The sequence below is a fragment of the Strix uralensis genome, chromosome 18, assembly GCF_047716275.1.
Source record: "Strix uralensis isolate ZFMK-TIS-50842 chromosome 18, bStrUra1, whole genome shotgun sequence".
NCBI lineage: Eukaryota > Metazoa > Chordata > Aves > Strigiformes > Strigidae > Strix > Strix uralensis.
In genome coordinates, this window is record NC_133989.1 from 14948884 (window position 1) to 14975155 (window position 26272).

Here is a 26272-nt window from a genome sequence, read left to right on the forward strand (position 1 = left end):
TTCCCATCCTGGTGTCCCTGTGCAGGTGCAGACGCTGTGCCGAGAGCTCTGCTCCTGCCACTGACCCCGGGGCGCTGGGCCAGCACATCTCACAGCCTGGTACAAAGGCGTTGGCAAGTAACACCTCTCACTAAGCCATGCCAACAGCTCCCGGCACCGGCACAGCACATTCCTGAGGAGACGGAGGGACCATTGGGTGTCTGGCAGCTCTCACCAAGCCCTCGAGGACCAGTGTCCACACACAGCCTTGGCGCTTCACACTGGGCATCTGTGAGGACAGGCTGCATCAGCGGAGCGTGGAGAGCTGTCAGCTCCGGGAGGTTTTCTCAGAGAACTTGGCCATTTCTGGGCATCCTCTAACTCACCTGCAGCAGCTGCCGCCACAGCACGGCTCCTCACTTTTTGGGACAGAAGAGGCTTTTCAGTGCCGAGCCCCACACTAGGAGGGATGCACCTTGGGTAACAGTGGCCAAGGTTAATCTGGGAAGCACTTGGTAAATACCAGCGGTGCTGCACATGTGCTGGGAGCCCACAGACACCATAACCATGCCACAAGGGCTGCATTCGCTGCCTGACTTTTACAGCAAGGGCGGCACGTGAAGGGAACAACATTCAGAGCTTTGCTGCCACTCAGCCAAGCAGCTACTTTAACTGGAAAAATATAAAAACCAAAACACACAACTTTTTTGAGTTTGGAAACAATGCCTACCCTCCACTGAGCATCCTGAAGCATGAAGCACAGGGTATTCAAACCCACCTGGTATCATCAAAGCTGGTGCAGGTATCAGCGTGTCCCTCTCTGCTGTGCCCAGCACAGCGTTGGGCGTTTAAAAGACCTTTTATCCCACCCAAACACTCCCGCCAGGGTCCCCAGTACTCCCAGACCAGTACCACCAGCTCACAGCAACGTCCCACAGCCTCCAAGAAAAACCTTTCCTTTCCCTGGTAGAAAACACCGGGGCACAGCCCAGGTATCACCCACAGATTTTCTAATTCTCCAAGCAAAACCAGAAGAGAGACCTTGGCTCCCACTGGTTGTGATCTGCAATGTTTATTTGACCCCAAAAAAAAAGGCATTTTAATGGTTCTTTTGGTTCATAAAAGAAGTTGTTTTTTCCCAGCAGCCACCTGACAGCCCTCCCCCCTAAACCAAGAAATAAAGTGACCCAGAAGTTAGCAAAATAAAATGAACCGTCCAACTCTGACAAAGAAAAGTGGTTCCTGTCATTTGGTACAATATGGAAAAATTTGGCAAGTAGAGCTGATCTGCAGTTCCTATCTCTCAAGCACTACAGAACTGGCTTCGGTCTCCAGCCCTCAGGTTGTCTGTCCAGGGGACAGACACACGTCCTTGTGCTGCAGGACCTGGGGATTCTCCGGGCGGTCCAAGCCAGACAGGTGAAAGCTGCTGCGTCAGCATCTTTAACTGGGCGGTATAAATATAAAACATCGATACAAACAGGTTCTTTGTACAGAAAATATCATCTCACAAGGCACTGGGGTGACGACCGTGCGGCCGCTCACAGCGGGCTCCGACCGGGCTTCTCCAGTCGCCGCTGGGCATCAGGGTGGAGGAAGGAGGGGAAAAGGGACCAGAGAGGTCCTGGTGCTGCCATCCAAGAGGGATTTCAGCCCACCGCTGCCCCCCAGACGCCCTGGGAGTGGTTTTTCCCAGCCGGACGGTGCTTTTCCTTGGCGGGGGTGACGTGACCCCGCGAGGGCTCCGGTCTCCTTGGGATGGCTTGGGGCTGGGTTTGGCCTGGAGGGGGGTGCATAGATCGGTGGGGGGCTGGGGCTGCTCTGCCCGGTGCTCCGCTCCCTCTTCATGCCAGCAGCCCCAGCCGGGTCACCTTGGCTGAGAGGAAGGAGTGGATGATGAAGACGATGGTTTTGGGGCAGGAGTGAAGGTCCAATTGCTGCAAGAAAGGAACAGAGGGATGTTTGCAATGGGGAGGGCTGTTCCTGCAGCAGACAGCTTTCTGCTTGTGGTGGGGAGGGCAGGGACCACCCAGGGGCCCCCAAACCCCACCACCACCTTACTGCGGCCCTGGGAGAGGCGTGCGGCCAGGGGTGGGTGGATGGGCCACGTCTCAGCCCCACGTGCCAGGCAGGATGGGTGCTGTGTGCAGGGCGGGTGCTCTGCTCCCCCTCTCCCCTCCCCGGGGCCGGTGGGAGTTTGGGTGGGTGGGGGGTGGTGAGGGTAAAGCCAACTCACAATCTCTCCTTCCGGGCCACCAAAGTCCAGGTAGAGCATCTTGGTGCCGTCATCAGAGGACATCTGCAGCTTCTCGAAGGGCTGCTGGAGCAGGATGGTCTTGCTGAGCCCGGGCTCGGTGGTGGAGATGGTGAAGCCCTTGTCGATGTGGACGGACAGGGTGCAATCCTGCCCCTTCCACGAGCAGGCTGGGGACGGGGAGAGGGGTGAGAAGGCAGCCGCCCCCCTCCGCCGCCCGGGCCCCCCCCCCGGCCCCCCCCCGCTGACCTGCCGACACCTCCTGGGCCAGCTCGGCGGCGCCGTGGGTGCCGTCCACCAGCAGGCGGGTCCACAGCGCCAGGTCGCGGGGGCTCTCCAGGCTGAAGAGGTGGGTCTGCACGCCCAGCCGGGTGCCGGTGCGCAGCGCGAACGACAGCTCCGCCTCGTACAGCGCCGAGCCCTTGGCCGGCCCCGAGTGCACCAGCCTGCGGCACTGCCGCGCCTCAGCACCGCGCCCCGCACCGCACCCCGCACCGCCCCTCCGCGCCGCTCCGCACCGCATCCTGAACCGCCCCTCCGCGCCCCGCACCGCCCCCTCCGCACCGCTCCGCACCCTGCACCGCTCCGCACCCCGCACAGCCCCTCCGCGCCGCTCCGCACCGCACCCTGAACCGCCCCTCCGCACCGCTCGGCGCTCCGCACCGCCCCTCCGCGCCGCCCCGGTGGCTCCGCGGTGGTGGCTGCGCGGCGGCGCCGGCAGGGCGCGCTGCAGCCCCGCGGATGCCCCTCCCGCGGCCGGACCCTCCCGAGGCACCGCCCCCACGCCCCGACCCGCCCCCCCCCCCGCCCTGACCCCCCGCCACCGCCATCACCCCCGGGGCTCTGCCACCACCCCTGACACTGTCACCGTCCCCCGGACTCTACCATCATCGAAAACGCCTCTGCCGCCACCCGGGGGCTCTGCCCTGACCCCCAGCCCCTGCCACCACCCCCGGACACTGTCACCATCCCCCAGGCTCTGCCATTATCCCCACTGCCCTGTCATAATCTCAAAAGCCTCTGCCACCACTCCTAGGCACTGCCACCACCCTGGGGCTCCAACATCATCCCCGGGCCCCTACCCTGACCTCCAACCCCCACCACCACCCCTGGGGCTCTGCCCTGACCCCCAGCCCCTGCCATCACCCCCAGTCACTGCCACCACCACCCCTGGGGCCCTGTCATCGCCCCTGTGGCTCTGCCCCGACCCCCAGCCCCTGCCACCGCCTCCCGGACACTGCCACTGCCCCATCCCCCTGCGCAGGGTGGGAGGGTGCTGGGCCGGTGGCCCCTACCTGGTGGCAATGAGGGGGTAGCTGTGCGCGGGCTTGCCCAGGGCGTCCCGGCTCTGCGGCAGGCTGCCGTACAGCAGCAGCTCCTTCTCGGTGAGGACGGCCAAGAGGTTCCTGGTGCCGGCACTGGGGAGCTGCAAGGGGACTGGGTCAGGGCCACGGGCAGCGCGGCGGCATGGGGTGGCGGGGGACGTGCGGGTACCTGCTCGGTCAGCCAGCCCACGTGCTTGACATCCCGTCCAGCCACCACGCCAGCACCTGCCAGCTGGGCTCGCAGCTCCTCCTTCACCCGCGGCAGTAGGGCACCCATGTTGGCCTGGATGGCACTGAGCCACGACTGCGCCGTGGCCTCATCCTTCGCCCGCAGGAAGAGGTCAACGCGCCCGTCCGCCGAGCACACCTCCAGGTACCTGCAGGGACGCGGCCCCGCTGGGTCCCAGACAGCTCTCAGCGCCCCGGGGCAATGCGGTGGCATCGCCATCCGCCAGCACCGTGCCCTGACCTGTGCTCCGGGTCGGTGGGAAGGCACTTGCGGGACACGTAGCACATCTTCAGAGGCACGGTCCTGCTCTCCCGGAGCTCCCGAGGGGGTAGGAGGGGGGATGACCGCTTCTGCAGGGTGGCAGGCGAGGGGTCCCAGCTGACTGTCGCCCCCGCGGAGGAGTTCTTGAAGTAGGGTGAGATCTCCTTCATGTACTTCACTGGAAGAGAGGCAGCACCCAGTTGAGGGCATGGCACAGGCCAGGGTGGCCTCAGCACGCCAGCACCCATCCACCCTGCTGAAACCCCTCATACCCTCCCTGCATTGGAGTCAGTGCTGCCTCCGTTACCTCCCCAGCGCTGCCACCCATAGGTGCTGTGGGTCCTCTGCCCTGCACCCCTGTGGGTGTGCGAGGAGATGGCACTGGCAGGCAAGGTCGTACCAGAGGGTGACATGTCACCTAGGATCCTCCCAGTGCCTCTGCCCCACCACTGCAGCCCAGGGAGCCTCCCAGGAGGGATGAAAATGGCCTTTTCCCCCTTTTTTCTTTCCTTTAACCCAGGTCAGCTCAGAGATCCAAGTGTGATCAGGTCCCCGGGGCGGCACATGAAGGCAGGGGGTGGGGAATGGGCAGGAGTCCCAGGCCAAAATTACAGAGTCCAAACTGCTGGTACAGCTGGTCCCACCGCCAACTGGGAGCAACAGCTCTCAAATACCATGGCTTGGCCCCAGGAAAAGCCTCGAACTGTGTGCTCACAGCTCACATAGCCCTGCCCCATGAGTTATAAACCAGGGACAAGAAATCAGCTTCCAGCCCCCAGCAAGTCCAGCTGCGGAGCCAGAGCCCTCAGAGCCACACTGGGACAGCAGCTGGCTCCCGAGGTTTAGGGGGAGAGGGAGATAAAAGTCACTGTGAATTGATGTGGCCCCATAGCTACGTCCTGAAAATTAGGTTGGCAGCACCGGGCAAAAAGCTTTGCCTGAGCAGGGGGGGATGCCAGTCACGGTCCTGCCCTGGGGACAGCGTGGGACCAGCTGGTGGCTCCAGGAAAGGGCTTCCCTTTGGTGGCCCTTAGGGAAAACACCATGGGACAGACACGTGCCCGCTGCCACGTCCCCAGCCATCACCGCTGGTTTCACTCCAGGTCCAAGTCAGCAGTGTGGGTGGCAGGAGGGGGGACAGACACGAGCTTGGCTTTGCAGCCAACTCTTGTAGGTGGCTGGTTGGTGGACCAGCTCCATCGCTGCAGCAAAGCCGCGGCAGCCTGATTTTGTGCCAGAAAAACGCCCTTTTCCCACGCAGAGCCTACCTACCCATCCTTCACCCGCCCACCACCACCCATCTTCCCCGTCGTTCCTATCCCAGTGAGCTCCCCAAAACCTCTGAATCCTGAGATCCCGGCTCGAGCTGCGGTGGGGCACGGCGGGGAGGCAGAGCCCCGCGTTGTGCCCCGCTCTGCCCGGCCCCAGCGGGACGCAGCTATAAATGGCTGCGATGCCGCTGCGGCACGTGGCTCGGGTTACCCCGCAGTGGCCCCGCAGCGCGGCTGGGGCCAAGGAGCCGGCGTGGGGCCACCAGCCTCGTGCCCTGCACCTCCCGTTATAAATAGCTGCCGTGTTCCCACAGGCATCTGAGCCAGGCTGGATTTTACCCCGAGTCCTTAATCTTGGCAGTGGGGACCGGCCATTATCCCGGTGCCTGGGAACTAATTGGAGTTCAGAAAGATATCATTCAGCCGCTGAAACCCGAGCAGCATCCCCGCGCCAGCCCGTGGCTCCCCGGGCATGCGGAGGACGTCACTGGCATTAGCTGTGCGATGGTGGGGTCACGTCCCGATGGAGCAGAGGAGGAGAGGAGCAGTGCCCGGCCCAGGACAGGCCATGAAGAATTAGGCAAGTGCGTGTGCCTCTCTGGCATGTGGCTTTAAGGAGGATTTAAGGCTGGTGACAACATACTGATGGGTTCCCACAGCACGGGGGGATCCTGGGAGCCGGGATGTGATGGGGGCTGCAGTGGTTCCCCGGGGAGCTGCGCACCCGAGGTCGGGCCACCGACCTCTGCCATGGGAGCTGCTGTCCCTCCAACGACAGCAGCAGGCTGCATGTCAGAGACACACGGCACGACCAGGGGACACAGCGTGACAGCACTGTGCCCAGCCCACTCTGCAGCAGTGGCTGCTGCACCCCTGCCCGTTCCTTGCTGAGCAAAGAACAAAGCCATGGAGATTCCCCAGCACAAGCTTTATAGCAGGTTGACTTAAGACTGCTGCCAGTCCCTTCACTGCAGCAGAATTGCCTGGTACTGAATGGATTAATTAATTACACCCATCTCATTAAAGCAAACAACTCAGACCCTTTTCTTCTCAGCACTCCAGAAAGTGGCAGAACCACCAAAATCCCTTGGTTTTACTTCTTGGGTAACAGATCCTCCCCCTCCACCAGCCCATCCCTCCTAAGCCTGAACCAAACGCTCCTGCACCCTCGATCCTGAGTCACCACGATCTGTCCCACACATGTGCCCATGGCTCAGCACCACCCCAAGCCAAGCTCCTGACCCCGGAGAGCTTCGCCAAGGGGTCACAAACCTTCCTCCAGCCATAAAAACAGCCCAACAACACGGACACCCAGTAGCAGGCTCGAGAGCACCCACCCGCTGCTTGGGCCTCCAGGCTAGTGCTGGCACACTCTGCTTCAGCCTAGAGATCACGGCATGGATTCAACAGAGAGAGGTTTAAGACTGCATTTCCAGTCAGGAGTAGGACAGGCTTTTCCTATGAAGAGCTCTTCAGCAGCATCTACACAGCATGGAGAGTCAAAGAGGTCCAACTGTGCTGGTGGCCGTCACATCAGGAAGGCTTCCAGAGAGGTCCTGGAGCTCCAGCACTGGCCCTAAGGAGATGTTAAGCCCATCTCCAGCTGAATTCTCTCTGCCTCAGGACTAACTATGCAAACTTAACATGTTAAATCAGGGCAGGGGGGTGGTCAGCAAACACACATCCCAAAGAGACACCCTGAAACAACCTGTAAACTTCAAGCTGACTCTGTGATGTGCTTCCAAAACTCAACGCAGGGGCTGCCATCGCTGCCCCATCCAGCTTCCCACCCAGGGGCCGTCCCCTGCCCTGGCTCCAAGCACGAACAAGGCAGCAGCTGCTGGACCCAACTGCCTCAACTCAGTCCTTTTACCCCAGGGAGGAAGATGCCATGGGACGCTGCAGGGTGGAAGTGCCACCACTGTCCCTCCTGCCCCAGGACCCTGTCCCAGAGCTCAGTGCCACATGCCCCAGCTCTTTGCTAAACGTTCCCCTGTGCGGCATGGCAAGCAGTGACCCACGGGCTGAGTGATCCCAGGGAGATCATGGGACAACTCTCCGTGTTTCCACAGGAGGACAAACATTCCCACAAAATTTCCCAGGGAAAGCAAAGCTTCAGGGCAGCGAGGTGTGGAGGAGGTAGGAGGATGTGGACCCTTACTGTCTCTCTGCATCATCCTAGGGCAGGTCCGGGCCTCTGTTTCTGCTTTGGTTCAATTACCACATTTAAACCACGAGAGCTGGGCAAAGCACAGCTGCTCAGACCCTGAGGACCATCACACCTGCCAGAAGACATTCACTTTAGTGTCCCACAAAGGGCTGGAGGCCACCTCAGGGCTTTCTCTCCCGAAGCCCTTCGGAGCCCTGAAGGGCAGCAGCGATGGGCAACCACATAAATCCTGGCTGCCACCACCTGCCTCCACTCAAAACCCCCTTCCACTCTGCACTGTGTGTTATTTACCTCAGGGTCACCTAAATTTTGTGGGTATTTCACATTGCACACCATGCACATCTCCACCCTCTGCAACTGCCTGGGTTCCCCACAGTTAGGGCAATCAGCCTGCCGGAGCCGGACATCCCCAGCACCATGTTCTCCTGGCACCCCTTAGCTTTTCTGATTTTCAAGCTTCCAAGCTATTACTTGGCTGAGTAGAGTCCTGAACAGCCCCAGGAGCTCCCCAGCGGCCAACAAGCCCTAGGCTGCCACAGAGGCAAGATGCCCATGGCTGCCCCACCTCCTCCTCCCCAATGCTCCCAGTTCTCTCCCCGTGCCAATACAGACCACTCCTGGCACCAAAGCCCTTCCCAGGGCAGCTGGAAGGATGTTTATCAGCCGTTTCCCTGCCATGGAGGGTCTCTGCATACCAAGCAATTCAAAAAAAAACCCAAGAGAAAAATAAGGTAAGGGAGAGCAACTCTCCTCAAAATAACAATGTAATATAAATACAGTCAAACTCCTCCTGCAAATATCAAGAGAGTAGTTTGGCACATCCAAAAAAAACCTTGGCAGGACACACGGAGAGGTATCTGCATGTCCTCATGCCCGGCCAGCAACGACACCCAGGAGCCAGAAGCCAAGCTGAGCAGCCCAGGGTGAGATCTGGCATGTGGAGCTACAGCTGATATTCAAATTAAAATGCTTCACCTCCCAGCTCTGCCACTTTGCAGAGTCTCACCCCAGCTCACTGCCCCATGAGGAGGTGCAAGCTCTCCCAGTTTTGTTACCTACTGTGACACTGCTTGTAAACTACCCTAAAAACTCCTGAAACCAGGAATGAATGCAGCCAGGAGGAGCAAGGCAGCAAACAGACACCAACTGTGCCAAATTACTCAGTTTTGGTACCTACAGCAACTGTAAGGGAAGTCGGAGTCACACCTGGCAGCACACAGGGACCAGAAAGAGCCTAAGTGATCTTAAGGTGCTTTTCTCCAACCTCTGGAGTGAGCCCAGACAGGAGAAGGGGGCAGGGAAGCCCCCCCTTTAACACCCCTCGGGTGCCTTAAGGCCACCCCCTGTCCCCCAGCCCTGCCACCCCTCTCCGGGGCAGGGTGCTTGGCCGGCCGGCTCCTGGAGAGCTACCGGGGTGGCAGGTATAAAAAAGGCAAAGGACACCCCGTCTCGAGGCACGGCTACCACCTCCGCAGGGCAGTGACAGCCCGGCGGGGACCACACTGCAGCACCAGCCCCGCCACCCTCCATGGGCAGGGCTGTACCACGCTGGCAAACCCAAAATGGGGAGGAGGTAGAGATGCATCATGTTTATACCCGATGTCTGCGATCGGATGAGCAGCAGAGACCCAGCCCCGCTCCGGCTGTTGCCTGCAGCACGCCTGAGCAACATCACACTGCAGGAGCCCAATGTCATCAGCTACAAACTAATCACAAAGCCTCCAGAGTGTCGTGGTGGGAGCCAGCCCAGCCCCGCTCTCCTCCCAAAGGTACCTGCTGGGAGTTTTAATTAATTAAGAAGCCCAGGAGGTCATACCTGAGCTCAGCGAGCCACAGCAAAGGCCCTGCCTGCAGTTGCTTCCTGGGCGGGCAACGTGGCAGCGCCCAGCTCCCCAGGGGGATGGAGGAGGAGGAGGTGGTCCAGGGAGAGAAGCTGTTCTCTGCAGAAAGGGCAGCTCATCTCCACCTCCCGCAGGAACCTCTAGCAGAAAGGAAACCCATGCCAAAGTAAAGGATGAAAAGAAAATAACAGAGAGAGGGTGGTCCGAGAACAGCAGCTACGGGGAGGAATTTCGCAGACTCCCAGAGAAAGAGGCTCTTGTATTTCTCTTTGGTCAAAAAAAAAAAAAACCCACCCCACCAACAACCCTATCTGCTCCCAGCAGCTGTGCAGAGCCGCACATTCCTCCAGCTGAACCATGGTCCTGTGGCTCCCAGGAGAGGAGGAACCCACAGCAGAAAGGGCTGAGCAAAGCTAAAAATGAAAATCTGGAGCTGAGACAATCTGGGGAAGGCACAGAAAAGCAAGAGCCACAGCGGTTGCTGGCACAGACCTCTTTTTTGTCCAGGCAGAGCCCAGAGCGCTGCTCCCAAATAAAACCTTGCTTTGGGATCTGCAGCCCCACAACTGCACTGGGAAGGGTCTCTGGTGCCAAGACCCTCCTGGTTAGCCAGGGTGACCTGGGGGGACAGTGAGGGGAGGGGAGGGGAAGGGTCCTGTCCTGAGGGCAAATCCTGGGTGCTTACCCCTGCCCAGCCGAGCTGGCAGAGGGTGAGGTGGGCAAGCACGGATAGATGTGATGTGAAGGGTAACGGGAGAAGAATGGGGTCTCTCCCTCAGGGCTCCCACGGTCCCAACCCACCAGCCCTCACCCACTCCCCAAGTGGGGTTTGGGAGCTCCTGCAGGGCTGGGAGACGCCAAGGACCACCTGCCCGGCACCAAGTGGGTCTGGCTCCAGTCTCCCCTGGGATGGTGAAGGCTGCATCCCTGTGATGTCTGTAGCTTCAGCTGCCCTGATCTGGGGGGGCTGCAGTTGGGGTTGAGCTGCCAGGGATCCCCTGGGCAGGCAGCTCCTGTGGCCTCACTCCTGAGCTGGCCCTGCCTGCACCCGGCAGCCTGCTCCTTCCATCTGCCCAGAATCCACCCCAGCAAACCAAAAGGTGCTCAGCAAGGAGTGGGGTGCCAGCGTACCCCCTCCCCGCTAGCATAAGCCTGCAGAGCCCAACCAGCCAAGGATGTGGGTTTAAATGAAAATCATGGGAAAAGCAGAAAAAGTTTTCTATTACCCCAGGAACTGCAGACCTCAGGGTGACGCAGTACAACAGAAGAGTCACAAATCCCATAAACCCATCCCACGCTCCCATCGCTGCCTGCCCGCAGTCCCGCAGCAAGGAGACGGAGCCGCTGGGCATCGAGCGGTGGCACACGCATGTCTCCCTCTCTGGAGGGAGATAGGGAGATCCCAGCAGCTACCTCCAGCTCTCAGGATAAGCAGATAAACCAGTCTGTACATGTTGTTTTCCATTTCAAAGAGTATGCAAATACATATGCAGATGATGTGCCATCCCTGTGCTCCCAGTACCTCCTGGGAAAAACAGGGATCAGCCCCGTAGAAGCAGGAGGACCCTTGTCCATCCTCCCCTCCTACCTTCCAAGACCACCTCCTTGCCCGTCTTCTTCAACGCCTGCACCGCCTCATCATGCGTCGCCTCGGAAAGGTCGGTCCCGTTGACAGAGAGGATGGCGTCCCCCACGTACAGCGCCTCGGTCTGATCTGCTGCCAGCCCCTTAAATATCTTGGAGATCAAGATGGGCATTTTATTCTCTCGGCCACCTTGAAACAGAAGAGAAACGAAGTGGTTGTGGCTGTTGGAGCAGGTGGAGAGGGGGATGCTCGGGTACCAGCTGGCCCCTTCTCCCAGCACTCAGCGGTGCCGTGCCGGGACGGCCCACTGCCCCATTTCCTCGGATGCCCACGGTACACCTGTAACAACCACAGTAGCCAAAATACCATCAGGCTTTACAGCAGACAAAGATGACTGCTCCAAAACTGCTCTGAATGGTTGCAGATTTCCTCACAGAGCGAACACATAACCTGGCCATCTCCCCATCAATTCTGGCAGGAAAGCAGGTCTTTATTTGCATTATTAATTGTGTGTGCTGAGCAACTATCCCTGCTCTAAGGACTTCATGACCTAAACCGATAAGACAGCTAAATGCTTCTGAAGAGGCATAAGAGCCAGGGAGAAGTGAACCACCCTGGCTGTTTGCTCCTCTCCGCACAGTAGCCCTATTTACCTCCTGCTCCCCATTCTCCAGTCTAAAAGGATGCTATTCAAACCTCCCAGCGGCTTGAGGAGATCAATTTGCACATTAACTTTTGAACCTGCAGGGAGATCCGAGCAGCGTTGCTGCCTCCGTGCCAGGGAGCAGGGGTGCAGCAGGTACTGCCCAGCCGCAGCCAGGGATTGGCAGCCCCTGACGTGCCCTACGCCCCAGGACAGCCTGTCCCAAGGAGCCTCCAAGAGCTGATCTCTCACCCCAGAGGAGATGTTGAGCCCAGCCTGTTGCCACCGCCTGCTCCAGGGCTGCTCCCAGCCAGTGCCACAGGCATTTCCTCGCTCAGACGCCTGCCAAGCCCCTCGGAGGGCTCTGGTTATCAGCTGTCAGAGGCCCCCGTGGGGGCTGCTCCGAGCTGCCGGGCCCAGCCGCACAGCAGCGGCTCCTCGCCCGGGCTGCCGGCACCCAGAGCCCCTGCCAGGGCCAGGAGCCCCCGCCAGCTCGGCTCTTGCCCAGCTCCCCGCCGCCCTGCCAGCCGGGGGAAGGCCAGCCCCGCAGCCTCAGCGCCCATCGCCTCACCATGTCCCAAGGCAGGGGGCACCTCACCCGCACCCCGGCGTGCGATGAAGCGTCCCCGGGTGAAATGTGGCTGGCACGTGTTTTAACGGGGCAGCGTCAGCAGCCCGGGTGAGGGGGAGCGACACCCTCCCCCAGCAGTGGCCGTGGCACTGGCAGGGCTGCCCCACCACCCGGAGCAGCTTCTGGCTCCCAGTTTGGATGGCGACTACTCGGTTTCCACATACGTCACTGCAAAAATAAAAAGTTTTAACTGAAGCAAGTGACGTTTCTCCTTTCCTGGGAGAGCCACAGAGCTAGCAATAACTTGGCAGCCAAGGGGTTATTATGAAGGCGGCTTTATGCTTCCCAAAAAGAAGAGCTGGCAGGCTCGGGCACCCCGCCGACACAGCGGCACGCGTTCAATCCAGTCCCAGCACCCGGACATCCACATCACAAAACCTCCCCCCTTCCAGAGGGAGCCGGAGGCTGCGGCCGCGTCCCCGCCGAGCTGGGAGGAGAAGCCACGTCAGGAGGCGAGAGCTGCCCCGCTGCTGCTCCCGGGGCTGCCGAGCCCGCTGCCTGCCCTGCCTGCACACGGAGCTACAGACCCCCTCACCCATATTCCGTGCCAGCCCCTTGCCTGCCTGTTTGCTGCCCGTTTCATCCTCCTTTCACGGAGTTTCCACACGCTCGGAGCCACGTGAAAAGCAAAGGCAGGCACAAACACCACCCTTGCCCCAAGAAGTTTCCAGCCTGAAGTTCAGGCGAGTCACGGAGCAGCGGGGCAGCTCGGGAGGGAAAACAGGGATTGTAACACGGAGGCTTCCCGCTGCTCAGCTCTCCAGGAGCGGACGTCTCCCAAGCCAGAGCATTTTGGTTTAACACCCCAGCTCTCCGTGCCTGGAGATCTCCACGGGCTTTACAATCGCTTCCTTCGTTTTGCCGACAGCTTAAAAGGGGCATTTCTCAGCACAGGGGCACGGAGGGGACAAGGGGGCGCCGGCAGAGCCCTCCCTTTGGCTGCAAAAGGGCAGCTTTTGTGTAAGCGGGTGCCCTGTGCGTCCCACCTGCCCCCTGACACAGCGCCCTCCCCTTGCGTGTGAGGGGCAGTGGGAGCCCCTCCAGCTCCCACCGCCGGGGTCCCCCGCTCCGGCCGGGACGTGACAGGCAGGGGCTGGCCGGTCACTGCTGCACCCCAGAGTGCTGCTCTTTCCGTGGGCTGGGGATGCTTCGGGTCCCGCCACTGCCACGTGTCCCCTTCCTCGTCCTGCGCCGGGGCTGGGCCAGGGCAGTGCCACGGGGCGCGACGACCCAGCCCCGACCCCAGCCCCGCTCCCCCGCCGCCTTTGCTTCCGAGCGTGGCAGCGGGCCGCCGGAACGGCGGCAGCAACAGGTCGCGGTGCCCGGTGCCTGCCCGCCGCCCCGGGACCCCCCCCGCGGCCCGGCCCTCACCTTTGATGCTGATGCCGAGCCCCCCCACGTCCTGCTTGACGACGCGCACCGTGCGCCTGATATTGGCGAGCGCCTCGGGCACGGCGGAGCCCGGTTCGCCGCCGTTCAGCTGCGCCGCCGGGGCCTCGCCGGGGCCGGCGGCGGGGCCGGGGCCGTCGGCCGGGCTCACCCCCAGCACGTCCTCGGCCAGGGTGAGCAGGACGCGGAGCCACTGCCCGCCGGGGCCGCGCAGCTCCAGCAGCCCGGTGCGCGGGGCGCGCCTGCCCGCCGCCATCTTCCGCGCCTGCCGCGCCGCCCCCGCCGCCCCGCTCCGCGCCGCTCCGCGCCCCGCGCACCGCCCCGCGCACCGCCCCGCCGGGACGCGGCCAGCCGGGGGCTCCCCGCTGCGGCCCGGCATGGGGCACGGGGCGGGACCCGGCTGCCCGGGGCTCCCCGGGGCTCCCCGCTCCATCCTGGGACGGGGCGCCGGGAGGACCGGGTGCTCCCCAGTGCTCCCCGTTCTGGCCTGGGATGGGGCACCGGGAGGGACACGGTTCCCCGGTGCTCCTCGCTCGAGCCTGGGATGGGGCGCTGGTAGGACCAGGTGCTCCCCAGTGCTCCCCTCTCCAGCTTGGGATGGGGCACAGGGAGGGACTCGGGACCCCAGTGCTCCCCACTACATCCTGGGATGGGGCACCAGGAGGACTGGGTGCTCCCCAGTGCTTCCCGTTCTGGCCGGGATGGGGCACCGGGAGGGACACAGTTCCCCAGTGCTCCTCACTCCAGCCTGGGATGGGGCGCTGGTAGGACCAGGTGCTCCCCAGTGCTCCCCAGTGCTCCCCGTTCAGGCCTGGGATGGGGCACCAGAAGGAACACCGCTCCCTGGTGCTCCTCACTCCAGCCTGGGATGGGGCACAGGGAGGGACTCAGGACCCCAGTGATCCCCACTCCATCCTGGGACAGGGTGCTGGGAGAACTGGCTGTTCCCCAGTGCTCCCCACTCCAGCCTTGGATTGAGCACGGGGAGGGACTCAGGACTCCAGTGCTCCCCACTCCATCCTGGGATGGCTCACCAGGAGGACTGGGTGCTCCCCAGTGCTCCCCAGTGCTCCCTGTTCTGGCCCGGGATGGGGCACTGGGAGGGACACGGTTCCCCAGTGCTCCTCACTCCAGCCTGGGATGGGGCACAGGGAGGGACTTGGGACCTCGGTGCCCCCTGCTCCAGCCTGGGATGGGTCACAGGGAGGGACTCGGGTCCCCAGTGCTCCATTGCTTGTCCTGGGTCTGGCCCTGGACGTGCTGGGGGTCCCTGCGCTGGGCCATGTCACAGGGGAGCGGCAAGAGCCGGGCAGGGGGCAGCGGGCTCAGCCCTTCGTGCGTCCCCCAAGAGCCAGAGCCCCACAGCAGTCACAGCCCCTCGCCTGCAGCCCACGCCGTGGGGTGCCCAGCAGCAGCGGGATCTCAGCACCAGCAGCGGGCTGAAGGCCTGGGGTGTAGATCTGCCGGGCTGGGCAGGGTGCTCGGGGAGCCCGGGGAGTACCCTGCTCCCACAGCCCCGCCTGCCCAGACCCTGCAGGGCACCGCGGGGTGGGTGCTGTGTTACAGGGGTTTCTGTGCAATGCACTGGCTTCCCAAAACACATTTGGTTCCTTTACAGGGGCCAGTGGTGGCACTGGGGCGGGTGGTGGCTCAGGAGGCCCCACGGGGCAGGGCCTGCACCCAACCCTGGGCCAAGGAGTTTCTCGGTAGCCAGTTCTTTGCAGTGACCCCAGAGTAGGCACCTCCTGACAGCCCCAGCGGGTGTTAAACAGCAGCGAGGCAGAGGGAGATGGTTTTTGCCGACGTTCAGAAGAGTTAGTGTTGCTTTTCCCTTGCTTGTCCTGGATCTTGAAAACAGGAACAATATTTTGTTTCCCTTGGCAGACCCATGTTTTTCTTCTGCGGCCGAGAGGCAGCAACTAGGAGTAGAAAATACCTCTAGGCACAGCAAATACCTCTTGGCACATCCCCTGTGTCCCTTGCACTCCTAATGCTTCAGGCAGCTCCAGGGGCCTCCGGGATGGGGCTACCGAGGTCCCAGACCCTCTGCAAAACTCAAGGATTTTTAAGAATTAGGTAACATTTACCACAGGCTGGGAAGGGGATGGAGCGAGGGGCTCTGGCCGCACGGGGCAGGGGGGCTGCAGCCTGCGCTGCTCAGCACAGCCCTCCCCCGGCGGGGGCCACAGCCGGCCCTGAGTATCGGCCACGTGCTGAGGGGAAAAATGCTCCCTGGGCTTCCTCCCACACAGCAGCAGCTGTGGAATTTCTTGAGGTTGCAGCAGAGGAAACCCTGAAGGTTATTTCTTTACAAAACAGACAGTTCACATATTCCTGATTTTCTTTTTTGCTAAAAAGTCCGGGGTTTGGCTTCAGTGACTCCTCGCCTTTGCAGTACAGTGCTTTTCTACACTGTCCCATCACCCAGCCAAAGGTATTTCCCTACAATCCCATCCCCTGCACAGCCCACGGGTGCCACTCGGTTCGCGTACAGTGGAGGGGAATTTTGTCCCCTTTGGCCCTCGAGTGGAGAGACGGCTCATTTTCCCTGTGCCACTCACTCTGGGAGCACTTGTTTTATTTGCTAGCCAGGCAGCTGCAACCAGCAGTTTGTCTGGGTTTTCTCCTTCCCAGCGCTGCTTTTGATATTTCCAGCCTTTAAGGCCATGTTCCCATCTGAAGCAGCAGTGGGAACTCTAAATACTGCTTTTAGTGCAGCAGAACGGCATCGTTTGAGTTGTTTTCTTTCATTTCTCAGCTCTGTGCCTGGCAGCACGGATGCTGAGAAGCACGGCCTGGACGCGTGGAAGCCATCCAGATGGTGTCAATGCCAGGCAGAGGGAGAAGCCCTGCCTTTCCCCATCCCGCTGCTGGGATGGAGAAAACAACCGCAGTCCCCGGAGCCAGGGCACGGCACGCTGACTTCTCACCTCCCTTGGGGAAACAGCCTCACCCCACCGGCACAGCAAGGTCGACACACAGGCATGGTAGAAAGCTCGTCCCACGGCCACCACTTCTGTGGCTGCAGGGCCACCTGCTCTCCCTTTCTTCAGCAATTAATATTCCTTTGGCAATTGCATCAATTACTTATGTGGGCTGGAGACCCAAGGCAAGTATTGCAGGTGTTGGTTTCTTCTAATGCAAATTGGGAGTCCAAAGAGCCCTTAAGACCTTGGTCCCAAATTGGGAAGCTCAGCTTGAGGAGGGGGTATGTCAGGAGAGGAGCAATTGGGCTCAGCAGAGTGGTACAGCGTTGGGGGGCTTGGCTTCAGGAATTGCGGGGGGTCTTGGCCCCAGACTTTAATCAAAGACAAAAATCATCTGCTGGCTCCTCTGCACAGCTGGGTCAGGCTGTGGCCTGGGGAGTTTGAGCCCTCCAGGACCTTCTTGGGGGTCCTGGTGCTCCTCAAGCAGAGGTGCTGCTGCTTTTGGGACTTTCCAGCAGGCTTGGCTCCCCGGCCAGGCTCTCAAGGCTGTTTTTGCTCAGGCTTCTTCACTTCTTAGGAGCCCCTACGTGTCCCAGGGTGCATGGTGAGTGCTGGAGGCCCAGCTCATGGGGTGGTCCCAGCTTGATTTGACCCTCTGCAAGATACTGTGAGCGTAATTCCCATGCCGTGGTGCAGCAGGATGGGCTGCGGATGGGAGGGAGGAGGATGAAGGCTCTGGCCAGGGCTGGCACGCGGGAGTGAGTCGCAGCTTCCAGGCATGCCAGCGGCGTTCGTCAGGGCTCCTGCTGAAGGGAAGCAGGCGGGGGGGGGGGGGGGGGGGGGAGTTGCTTGAAAAATTGCTATTCACAGAAATAGAAACTTCCCGCAGAAACACGTGTGCGTTGGTGACAAAAGCCCAGCTGGGAATTTCTCCCTGGCAGTAGGAGCGGTGGGAGGGGAAGGGGCTGGGGAGCGCGGGAGGCTGCAGTGCAGGGTGGGGGGTGCTGCCAGGGCCCTGACACTGGCCCTGGGGAAAATCATTGCTTTTTAGATGAAAAGAGCATCACTTGTCTCCAGCATTCCTGCAAATGGTCCCCGGTAGGAGGACCTGGCGATGCGTGCCCCCCACGCCGAGCAGGTCCCTCCAGCCGTGCTTTCTCAGCGACCTGTTCAGATGCTCCTCCCCAGCTGATTGCCATCGCAGGGCTGAGCCTGTCCTGGCATCTTCTCTCAATAATCTCTCCAGCCCCCTGAACTTCGTCGTTGAGCAGCTATTATTAGACACATTTCTTGGCATAGCCAGGAGCTGTGTCAGAGCCCACCAGCCTATTTATAGAGTGCCATGAGATGTTTGGTTACTTGTGTTAATTAAATTAATCCCTTCTGAAGCAAAATAAAAGACCTTAAGAGTTCACATTTAGTCCCTGGGACAACATTCCCAAACCATGGGGATCCAGGCAGCATCTCAGGCTGCCGGCAGTGCTGGGGATGCTCCAACAGTCCTGAGCCCTCAGGACCAGGGAGGTGCTGCTCTGCTCAGTGTCCCCTGGGAATTCATGGGGGACACAGCACCGACCCTGCCCTGCAGGACTGAGCCCCACAAAAACCCTGCAAGTGATGGAAGGAAAATAAAATAACTTGTATTATATAGATAGATATTCATACAGATAGATTTTAATGTAGATATTAATAGATTTAGATATGCAATATGTATTTACCAGATGAATTCATCCTTTGTTATGCAGGAAATGCAGCAAAATGACATTGTCTGACTTTAAAATCACTGGAGTCTCCGAGTCCTTTAACTTGAGAGCAGTTTCTGTTTGCTTTGGGACATAATCAGTCCCTACGAAGTTTATTCCATCTCAGTCCAGGCTCTTCTCTTACCACATGCCTGTAAGATAGCCACAATCAGCTGGGCTCTCATGCTGTGAAAATACTTTTGCTCCCACATGGCAGATCTGATGTAATCAGAGCAGGATCGTTTCTATCAAAGAACAAGAGACCAGGTGGGATAAAGCAGCATTCGGGAGCTTTGGGAAAGGTGAAAGTTCTCACACGTTAAAGCCCAGTATTCACTGCCTGCTGCAGCTTCTGGCTGTCAGATGCTCTAAGACCAAGTGGCATCGGTGATGTCAGGGACTTCAATCAGCCCCAAGGGTAATTTAACAGACAAAAATTAATCATAAAAGTCAGCACATGAACTGCAGATTGTAAAATCTATCATCACGTTTGCAGTTCTGATTTGGCTGATTCACCCCACTGGCCTCTTCTGTAGGGGATGGGGCAAACAGCCCCTGTTCTGGTTAATTTTCAGCTTACAAACAAAAATGCTGTTTCCTCCGTGCTGGGCACCAGGGAAGAGGCATTTCTTGGACTACAGAGTTGGTGGGATACACCACTGGAGATACTATCCATGATTCTGTATGTCCCCTGACACCGTGGTCGGAGTATCTGTGGCACCAGAGCCAGAGCTCATGGGGAAACTGAGGCACAGAGTGAGGGTGGGCAGGTCCTAGCTCACACCAGGCCTGCAAGGAGCGCTGGGCACATCACTGCGGTGTTTCCCGGCTGCATGGGCAATGTACGGTGGCTTGGAGATGTTGTCTGCTGGCCAGCACTGGTGACGTGGCCTCTGCCTTCAGCATGGGCAGCATCTTCCCTCCGGGCAGCATGTGCCCAGGCAATGCTGGGGCATTTTACCTCCAGGTGCTTTATTTAGTGATATCAAACCCTTCCCTGTTCCCCAGCGGCTTCAGCCTGGCTTTAGTTGCATCCCATGTGTATGCTAGGGGGTTTGCTAAAATCCTGGGGTGGGCTGCGAGTTCAGTGGGGCAATGGACAGATGGACAAACACACTTGCAAGCAAAACCCTCCTCCCTGGCAAACACAGTCCCATGCATGGAGAGGGCTTCTGGGTGCAGCCACACGGACAGGGACCCCCGCGCACCCCTCCCAGTGCCTCTGTCCCCATGCAAATGCCAACACACTCCAGCAAAGCCGTGGGCTCAGAGCCCCATCCCCTCCTGGCTCCTCCATTGCACTGAGATGTCCAGGGGAAATGTCAGCTCCCCCAGCACACAGGGACCTGGCAGCGTCCCGACATTCACCACTCCCCTGGGCTTTTTTTAACTCAACAAATAGAGCTTCAATAAATGTCACTTCTTTCCTCTACTGTCGTTTCTCTCCGATGGCCTGTCAACATGACAACACTGAAGTTGTCCAGAGCAAGAGGAGACCTTGATGGATGTTATTTTGTTCCCTGGCTCAGGGGATGCTGCAGGAAGAGGCACCTGTCCTGAGCACAGCGCAGAGGTGCAGGAGGGATGGGAAGGGCCTTGTGTCCCGGGAAAAAGCTGTTTATGAGCTCCAAGGGATGTTTTCCCACTGCTAGCTAGAAAGTCACCTTCAGCATCAGGTTTTTGAGTTAAGTGTATCCTTCTACTGGGGCTTCACCTTCCCTGCAAGGGCCACATCCTTGCCGAGCACTGCTGGCCTTGCAGATGCCTGCTGGATGATGGACCCATCCTCCCAGGGACCGTTTCTCCTTCCCACGAGTGGGGTAAGGAACAGCTCTGGGCCGAGTTTCAGTATCACTCCGTGGAAAAAAGGCAGCTGCAGAATTTCAAGCTGACAGCAGATGCCAGCAAAGAGCCACTCTGCAGCCAGCCAGGGCCTGTTGTGGGCAGTGGGGTGGCCAGAGCCCCCCACCCTGGGCACTGGGGCACCTCCTGCCCAAACCCACCCATCTGGCTGGGCGCTGCCTGCTGGAGGACAAACCCCTCCTGGCACCCGGAGGAGCGCAGGCAGTGCTTTGCACACAGCTGAGAACCCCCACGCTCAGTTCACGTATCGTAGCATCTGCCCTGACACCCCTTCCAGCCTCGGAGAGTGAGTGGGGTCACGGCTGCTGCGAAACTGGTGGCACTGATGAGAGAAACAGGGGATGTTGCTCCCTCTGGCTCATCTCGCCATGGCTTTGTGCCCCAGAGCCCAGGCCAGCACCCACAGGGGACAGGGGATGTGCTTCCCCGGGACCAGCCACTGCCTGCTCAGCCTGTTGGTTACCACTGAGTGGTCTCGGTTGGAGGGGTCCTTCAAGGACCATCCAGTCCAACCCCCTGCCATGGGCAGGGACATCTTCCACTAGATCAGATTGCTCAAAGCCCCGTCCAGCCTGGCCTTGACATCCCAGCAATGGGCCATCCACAGCTTCTCTGGACAAGTTGGTCCCATGTCTCACCACCCTCATTGTAAAAAACTGCCCTTCTTATCTGGGCTAAGGGGGCACTGGAGAGGGATTCTCACCTCTTCTCACAGCCCAGTCAGTCTGGGCTCGGGCCCTAGTCTGGGTTTTTGTGGGGTGGTGTTCAGCAGGGTCCTCCTCCATGCCCTGACTTTCTGCTCAGCACCGTGGGCCCAAAACCCACCCTCCCCCTCCTTACCAAATTCCTTTCATAAGGACTCAGGAGGCAACTCATGCTCCCTCCCCGCTTGGCAGGCGTCCATGACACTCCTGCTCCGCAACAAGAGCTATTTTTACCCCTGAGCTGCACGCACACTCCCCCCGCTCAGCCTCCTGCCCTCCCGTGCCCAGCATTATCCCTGGTTCCTGGCTGGGACCCCGCTGCAGCTGGGACCAGGCTCTGCTTGTGTCCCCAGGCACCCCACAGCTGGGGGGATGCAGGAGGGGCCCCTTCACTTTGTGTGCAGGCATCATTTCTGCAGGCCCCATCCACTGCCCTGGACAAAGTTCTTTTTTCAGCCCAACGAGTAGCTGGAGATTGTTTTATAGGAGGATGTATACATATATACGTGGCCCCTGCTACTTCCCCCTTCCCAATGGTCTTTTCAGGTTCCTGGCCCAGATCCCTCAAGTGAACTCAGGGCTCCCCGGGGAATCAGCGCTGGGAGCTTCGCCAGGTCTTTCTGATGATCAGAGAAGGGTATTGGACCTGGAAAAGCCCCAGCTCCTCAGGTTCAGGGACCAGGCAGGGTCTGTGGGCACTCCCCATCCTTCCCCTGGTTGCTGGACCCCTCAGGCCTTGAGGGGACCCACCACAGCCCTGAGCTCTGGGCTGCTGCCAGCTGCAGGACTTACACTGCCCACCTCAGTGACACTTTTAAGGGCTCCCTAAACCAAGCATAAAGGCAGCAGCTTGAACCCACACGGCTCGGGGAAGGCTGAAGGGTGGATGCTCCAGGCACAAGCACTGAGGGGGCTTGTGCAGGGGCTGGAGGTGCTGCAGCAAGGGAATGGGGGCATCACCCCTGCTGTGAGCTCCCCATCCAGCCCATGGCAGCTCCAAAGGAGCCACCCAGCACAAGAGGGGACCCAGGGACAGCAGCAGTGGCCCCCTGGGGAAGGACACCCTGAACATCACCCATTGCCCCAGGCTGGACCCCCACCTCTGATAGAGCCCTTTGCTCCTTTCCAAAGAGAGGTTTTAATTTACCCTCTCGGCTGGCGAAATCCTATCCCAAGCAATTCCCCAGCCGTTCCTCCAAATCACAGTAATTACCTCATTACTTTGATATTAATAGAATTCATATGGTCTGGAGAAGATAATTGAAATTCGCCCCACGCCACCGGTGAGGGTAGCAGAGGAGGCAGTGGGGGCCTGAGCCCGGTGAGGGGCGCAGAGCTGTGCCAGGGGGTGAACTCTGATCCCCGGCCAGATCCTGACACTCACTGCGCACCACCCACAGTGGGTCCTGGGCCCAGCAGTGTCCACGGGGCTGCAGCTCTGCCAGTCCCAGCCCCAGGGATGAATTATTGCCTGGAGTCTGCCCGATGGTACCAGAAGTGAGTAGGCAGGATGGACGCCCATCCCAGTCCCTGTCTGGCAAGTCAGACCCGGAGGATGCTCAGCCAGACCCTGCCCCTGCTCTCAAGGCGCTGTTGTCACCTGCCTTATCCCCTGCTCTGGGCTGGGGCATCCAGGGCTCCCGCCATGGGGCCATTTCCATTCTTTTTGGGGAAAAAAAGAAAAGAGAAAACAAAAAAAAGATTCATTATCTGAAAGAGCAACAAAGGCAGTGCGGTGCTGAATAGCTCTGGCAGGCAATGTCGTGGCCCCGCAGCCGGCCGCTGCCCGGCGGGGCTGTGATGGAGCCATCCCGCCGCCTCTCCGGCCCCGGGCGCGGGCGGCTCCCACCCCACCTGCTCCCCGTCAGATGGGAGGTGACCCCCAACAAAGGCCGGGGCCGCGTCTGCCACCCTTGGGCTTTGCCCTGACACGTGTCTCCTTAACCTCTTCCTTGGGACCAGCTGCTACCAGGGGATCCTCCTTTGTGGCCCTGGCGAGCAGCAGACGAGTCTCCCCATCTGGCCAGCGAGGCCTCGTCTGTTGGAGACCCCCTGCCCCGGCTTATAACAGCATTAACCTCCCCCGCTGCGCCCTGCCCCACTCCCACCACCGTCAACCGTCACCGAGAGCCCTGGGTCCCCGTGGGGCTGAGGACAGCCTGCATCCCGGGCTTATCGCACCGCTCGCCCGCTGCCCAGCCGGCACCTTGCAGGCACGGGCATCCCTGCCTGCACCTCTAACACTGCCTGCCTGCGGGCTAACTCATGCATGAGCAGGGCTGGAAATCTCTCTTCTCCCCTCCTAACAGCATGATGAAAATACTGCATGTAAATGTTGCATGTAAAGGCTACATGTAAATACTATGTGTAAATGCTGCATGTAAATACTCTGTGTAAATGTTGTATGTAAATGCTGCATGTCACTGCTGCATGGGGTGTGCAAATGCAGCCCAGTACAAATGCAGCGCATAAATGCTGCTTATTGGTGCTACACACAGAGGTGCAGTGTTGGAGCCAGAGGGGCTGGGGGAGCAGGGGCAGCCAAGGGGGTGCCAGGGCTTGCAGCAGCCGCACCACACCCAGGGTTGGCTCACCCCTCGGGAGGGCGCAGGAGATGGGTGTCAGGAGAGGTGCCTGGACAGGGACCAGGCGGGACAAGACAGGAGGGGAATTTGCCTCCCCGGGGCTTGAAAAGTTCCAGCGCTCCTGTAGCTGCAGGTGGGGTGAGTCTGGTCTTGGCTCCCACAGTGCTGGGGCTCAGGACCAGGACCCTCAGCATGGGGGCTCCATCCCAAACCCACTGCCACCAAGCCACATGCCCTTGACCCTTGCTCGGTCCGGCAGCGAGCTCTCTAAGGGAGCTGGGGGGATGCTAGGGCCCAGCAGGCAGGGGACCATCCACGATGGGATGCAAGGAGCAGCAGTGTGCAGGGTCAGACCCTGGAGCCCATCAGGAAAAGGAGCCAAGGTGGAGGCTGGCATCCCCGAGCTGGTGGAGGCCCCTCAGGCTCCTCTGCCCAGGCAGCGGAGTCCCAGGCCAGGGACAAGAAGAGGCAAGACTCTGCCACAGCCACCTCCCTTGCCAGACATCCATCCCCGAGGAGGCCTTATCTGCCACTAATGCTTCACAGCAGTGTCCCCAAAGCTTGTGGGCTTGGCAAGATGCTCCGAGACTGCATTTGCTCCAAATGGATTGTATCAGGGGGAGAACAAAGCACTGGAGAGTTTTCAAAGCAAAGTTGCAATCACAGCCTGCGGGAGAGGCAGCCAGTCCCCTCTGGCAGCACCTCACTGGGGACTCAGCGGGGCCCAGGCTCGGCCCCAAAACTCACTGGGCAGTGGGTTGGTGCCCCTCATCTCTCCCCTGCCAGCCCCGGCTCTGCTGACCCACAGTGGTGACCAGGCAGGAGCCGTTCAGTGGGTGCTGGCCAGAAGACAACAGCTCCATTTTCACCAAAAAATGTCCTGCTGCAAGCTCTGGCCTCACGCCAGCTGCAAATGAAAAAATAAGGTTGGGGGTTTGTTTTTTTCCTGCTCCAAAGTTTCTTGGAAAGCTGGTGCGGGTCAGGCTGTGGAGCAAACACTGACCTTGGCATCACGCCATGGGGCTGGGGGGTTCCATGGGTCCTTGACCACTTTGCTCCCCACCCCTGGTGCAGGCAGTTCCAGGCAGCAGCCCCCGGGGCAGAGCAGCTGCCAGAGTGGACTTTTTTTCCTCCAATACCCTGAAGGACTTGGGGGAAAAAGGGGAAATATTCTCTCCTCTGTCAATCTTAGAATAAATTGCAATGGCAATGTCAGTAGGGTGCTAACACGGAGGCTTCCCCCACCCAGCCTGTGCTCTGGGCCCTGGGAGTGTTGGCAGAGATGACCGTGGGCGATGCCAGGACTCACCCAGAGCACGATGGCCACATGTTGCATGAAGCAAGGTGTACACTGTGCTCGTGGCGAGGTGTCCCCGAGGAAGTGATGGCACGCAGGGAACCACACTTGGCAGGAAGGACTGGAGGAGAAGAAAGGATCATGTAGGCAGAGGAAGGAATAAGACCAGAAAGTCATGTTGGCTTGGCATCCCCTCCGATATGCAGAGAAGATGGTGTCAGCAGTGAGTCAGCTCCGGGAGGTATGTGAAATCATAATTGAAGAATGCTGAGAAAACAGCAAAATCCCACAAAAAAAAAAAAAATGTGGGGAAAAAAATCCAGCAACCCTCAAGCAAAAGCAACAGCAATGGTGCAGAACCCGGAGCCTTGGCGCTGGGCAGAGACATGAAAGAGGACGGGTTTAGCAACTGGATGTTCTTCAGGGCGCAAAGGGATAACTGCAAAATTGCATCAGGGCTGGGGAAAAAGGAAAACAAACGCGAGAACAGCGACTTTCTGCTGCGGGACAGTCAAAGGGCGCCACATGGCCCTGCAGCATCTGGCCCTGAGGCAGTGGGCTGGAAGGACCCACGTGAGATCCCGGAGACTCTCCCAGTGCATTCTCAACCCACCAGAAATGTCGCGGTCGCAAGGGCTCCTTTGAACAAGTGTCATCGAGAATCTGGGAAACAATAGGGCTGCTCAACGCCAGGCTCTGCAAAATGCCTGACTATGGCACTATCACATGTTTAACGACAAACTGACAAACTCGTTTGTGCCAGATTAGCAAGAGGGAGAGGCGCAGGGCTGCTCCGGGGAGGCTCACACGTCCCCGTGGTCACAGCAAGGGAGACGCAGAGCAAGCCAGCAGCCTCCTGCAGAAGGTGTGGGGTGGTTTACTGAGAGCCAGAGGTGGAAAGACATGGGAAAATCAAGCAAAATGTCACAAAATCAGAAACTCAAAGGAAAAGGTATAACCAGCAGGCAAAGGGAGGTCTGTGCGCCCTGCAGGGAGAGGCTGTGAGTGGAAGAGCTTTGCTGGGGGCTGTGGACAGCATGGGGGGACAGTGCTAGGTGGTGGTGGGATGGAGAGAGGAGAAGTCCTGCCCATCGCTGCTGGGGACTGCACCCACCCCCAGCCCTCTGAAAAGCCCCAGACACCCAGCCAAGGAGGGGAGCAGGGACTGGAAGGATGGGGTGTTACACAGTCCTGGTGCAAATGCAGCACAAAGCAGGGAAAATATCGGTGCTAAACTCAGAGCAGCAGGAGATGAGCTTCAGCTGGGTGTCCATGTCAGACAGGGCTGTGAAACCTTCTTCATCTGCACACTGGAGAGGGCCAGAGGGGTAGGGAAAGCCAGATGAAAATTCAGCAGTGACATAAGCCAAGCCCATTGTGGCCCACAGGTACCGGGGAGGGCTTCAGGCTGCTGCCCCAACATGGCAGCACTGCCACAATGAGCTACATCAGGTGAGATCAGGTCACACGCGGCACTCAGCTCGGGACAGGAACTCATCCACAGGGACACAAGTCACCCCCACCCACCCGGAGAGCACCATGCCCTGCAGCATCCCCATGGATGTACGAGCTGGGC

At 59.6% G+C, this 26272-nt stretch overlaps 1 protein-coding gene across 1 annotated transcript; it reads right to left on the minus strand.

Annotated features, from left to right (window-relative positions):
* Positions 1–1026: 1026 nt before the first annotated feature.
* SNTA1 (syntrophin alpha 1) lies at positions 1027–13853 on the minus strand. The gene is made up of 8 exons (XM_074888276.1): positions 13561–13853; positions 10919–11104; positions 4028–4226; positions 3728–3935; positions 3529–3659; positions 2483–2679; positions 2216–2403; positions 1027–1916 (listed from the first exon to the last, which is right to left on the minus strand). Exons 1-8 carry the CDS (start codon positions 13832–13834, stop codon positions 1824–1826), a joined length of 1476 nt encoding a protein of 491 aa, XP_074744377.1. The 5' UTR covers positions 13835–13853; the 3' UTR covers positions 1027–1823.
* Between the last annotated feature and the right edge of the window lie 12419 nt (positions 13854–26272).

What these genes read in the sequence shown, in the direction of transcription:
- SNTA1 (XM_074888276.1), bottom strand. Translation starts at nt 13,834, where the DNA reads ATGGCGGCGGGCAGGCGCGCCCCGCGCACCGGGCTGCTGGAGCTGCGC. An exon ending in GCTCGGCATCAGCATCAAAG is followed by an intron (nt 11,105 to 13,560) that starts GTGAGGGCCGGG and finishes TTCTGTTTCAAG; the next exon opens with GTGGCCGAGAGAATAAAATG. An exon ending in TACCCCCTCATTGCCACCAG is followed by an intron (nt 2,680 to 3,528) that starts GTAGGGGCCACC and finishes GCAGTGCCGCAG; the next exon opens with GCTGGTGCACTCGGGGCCGG.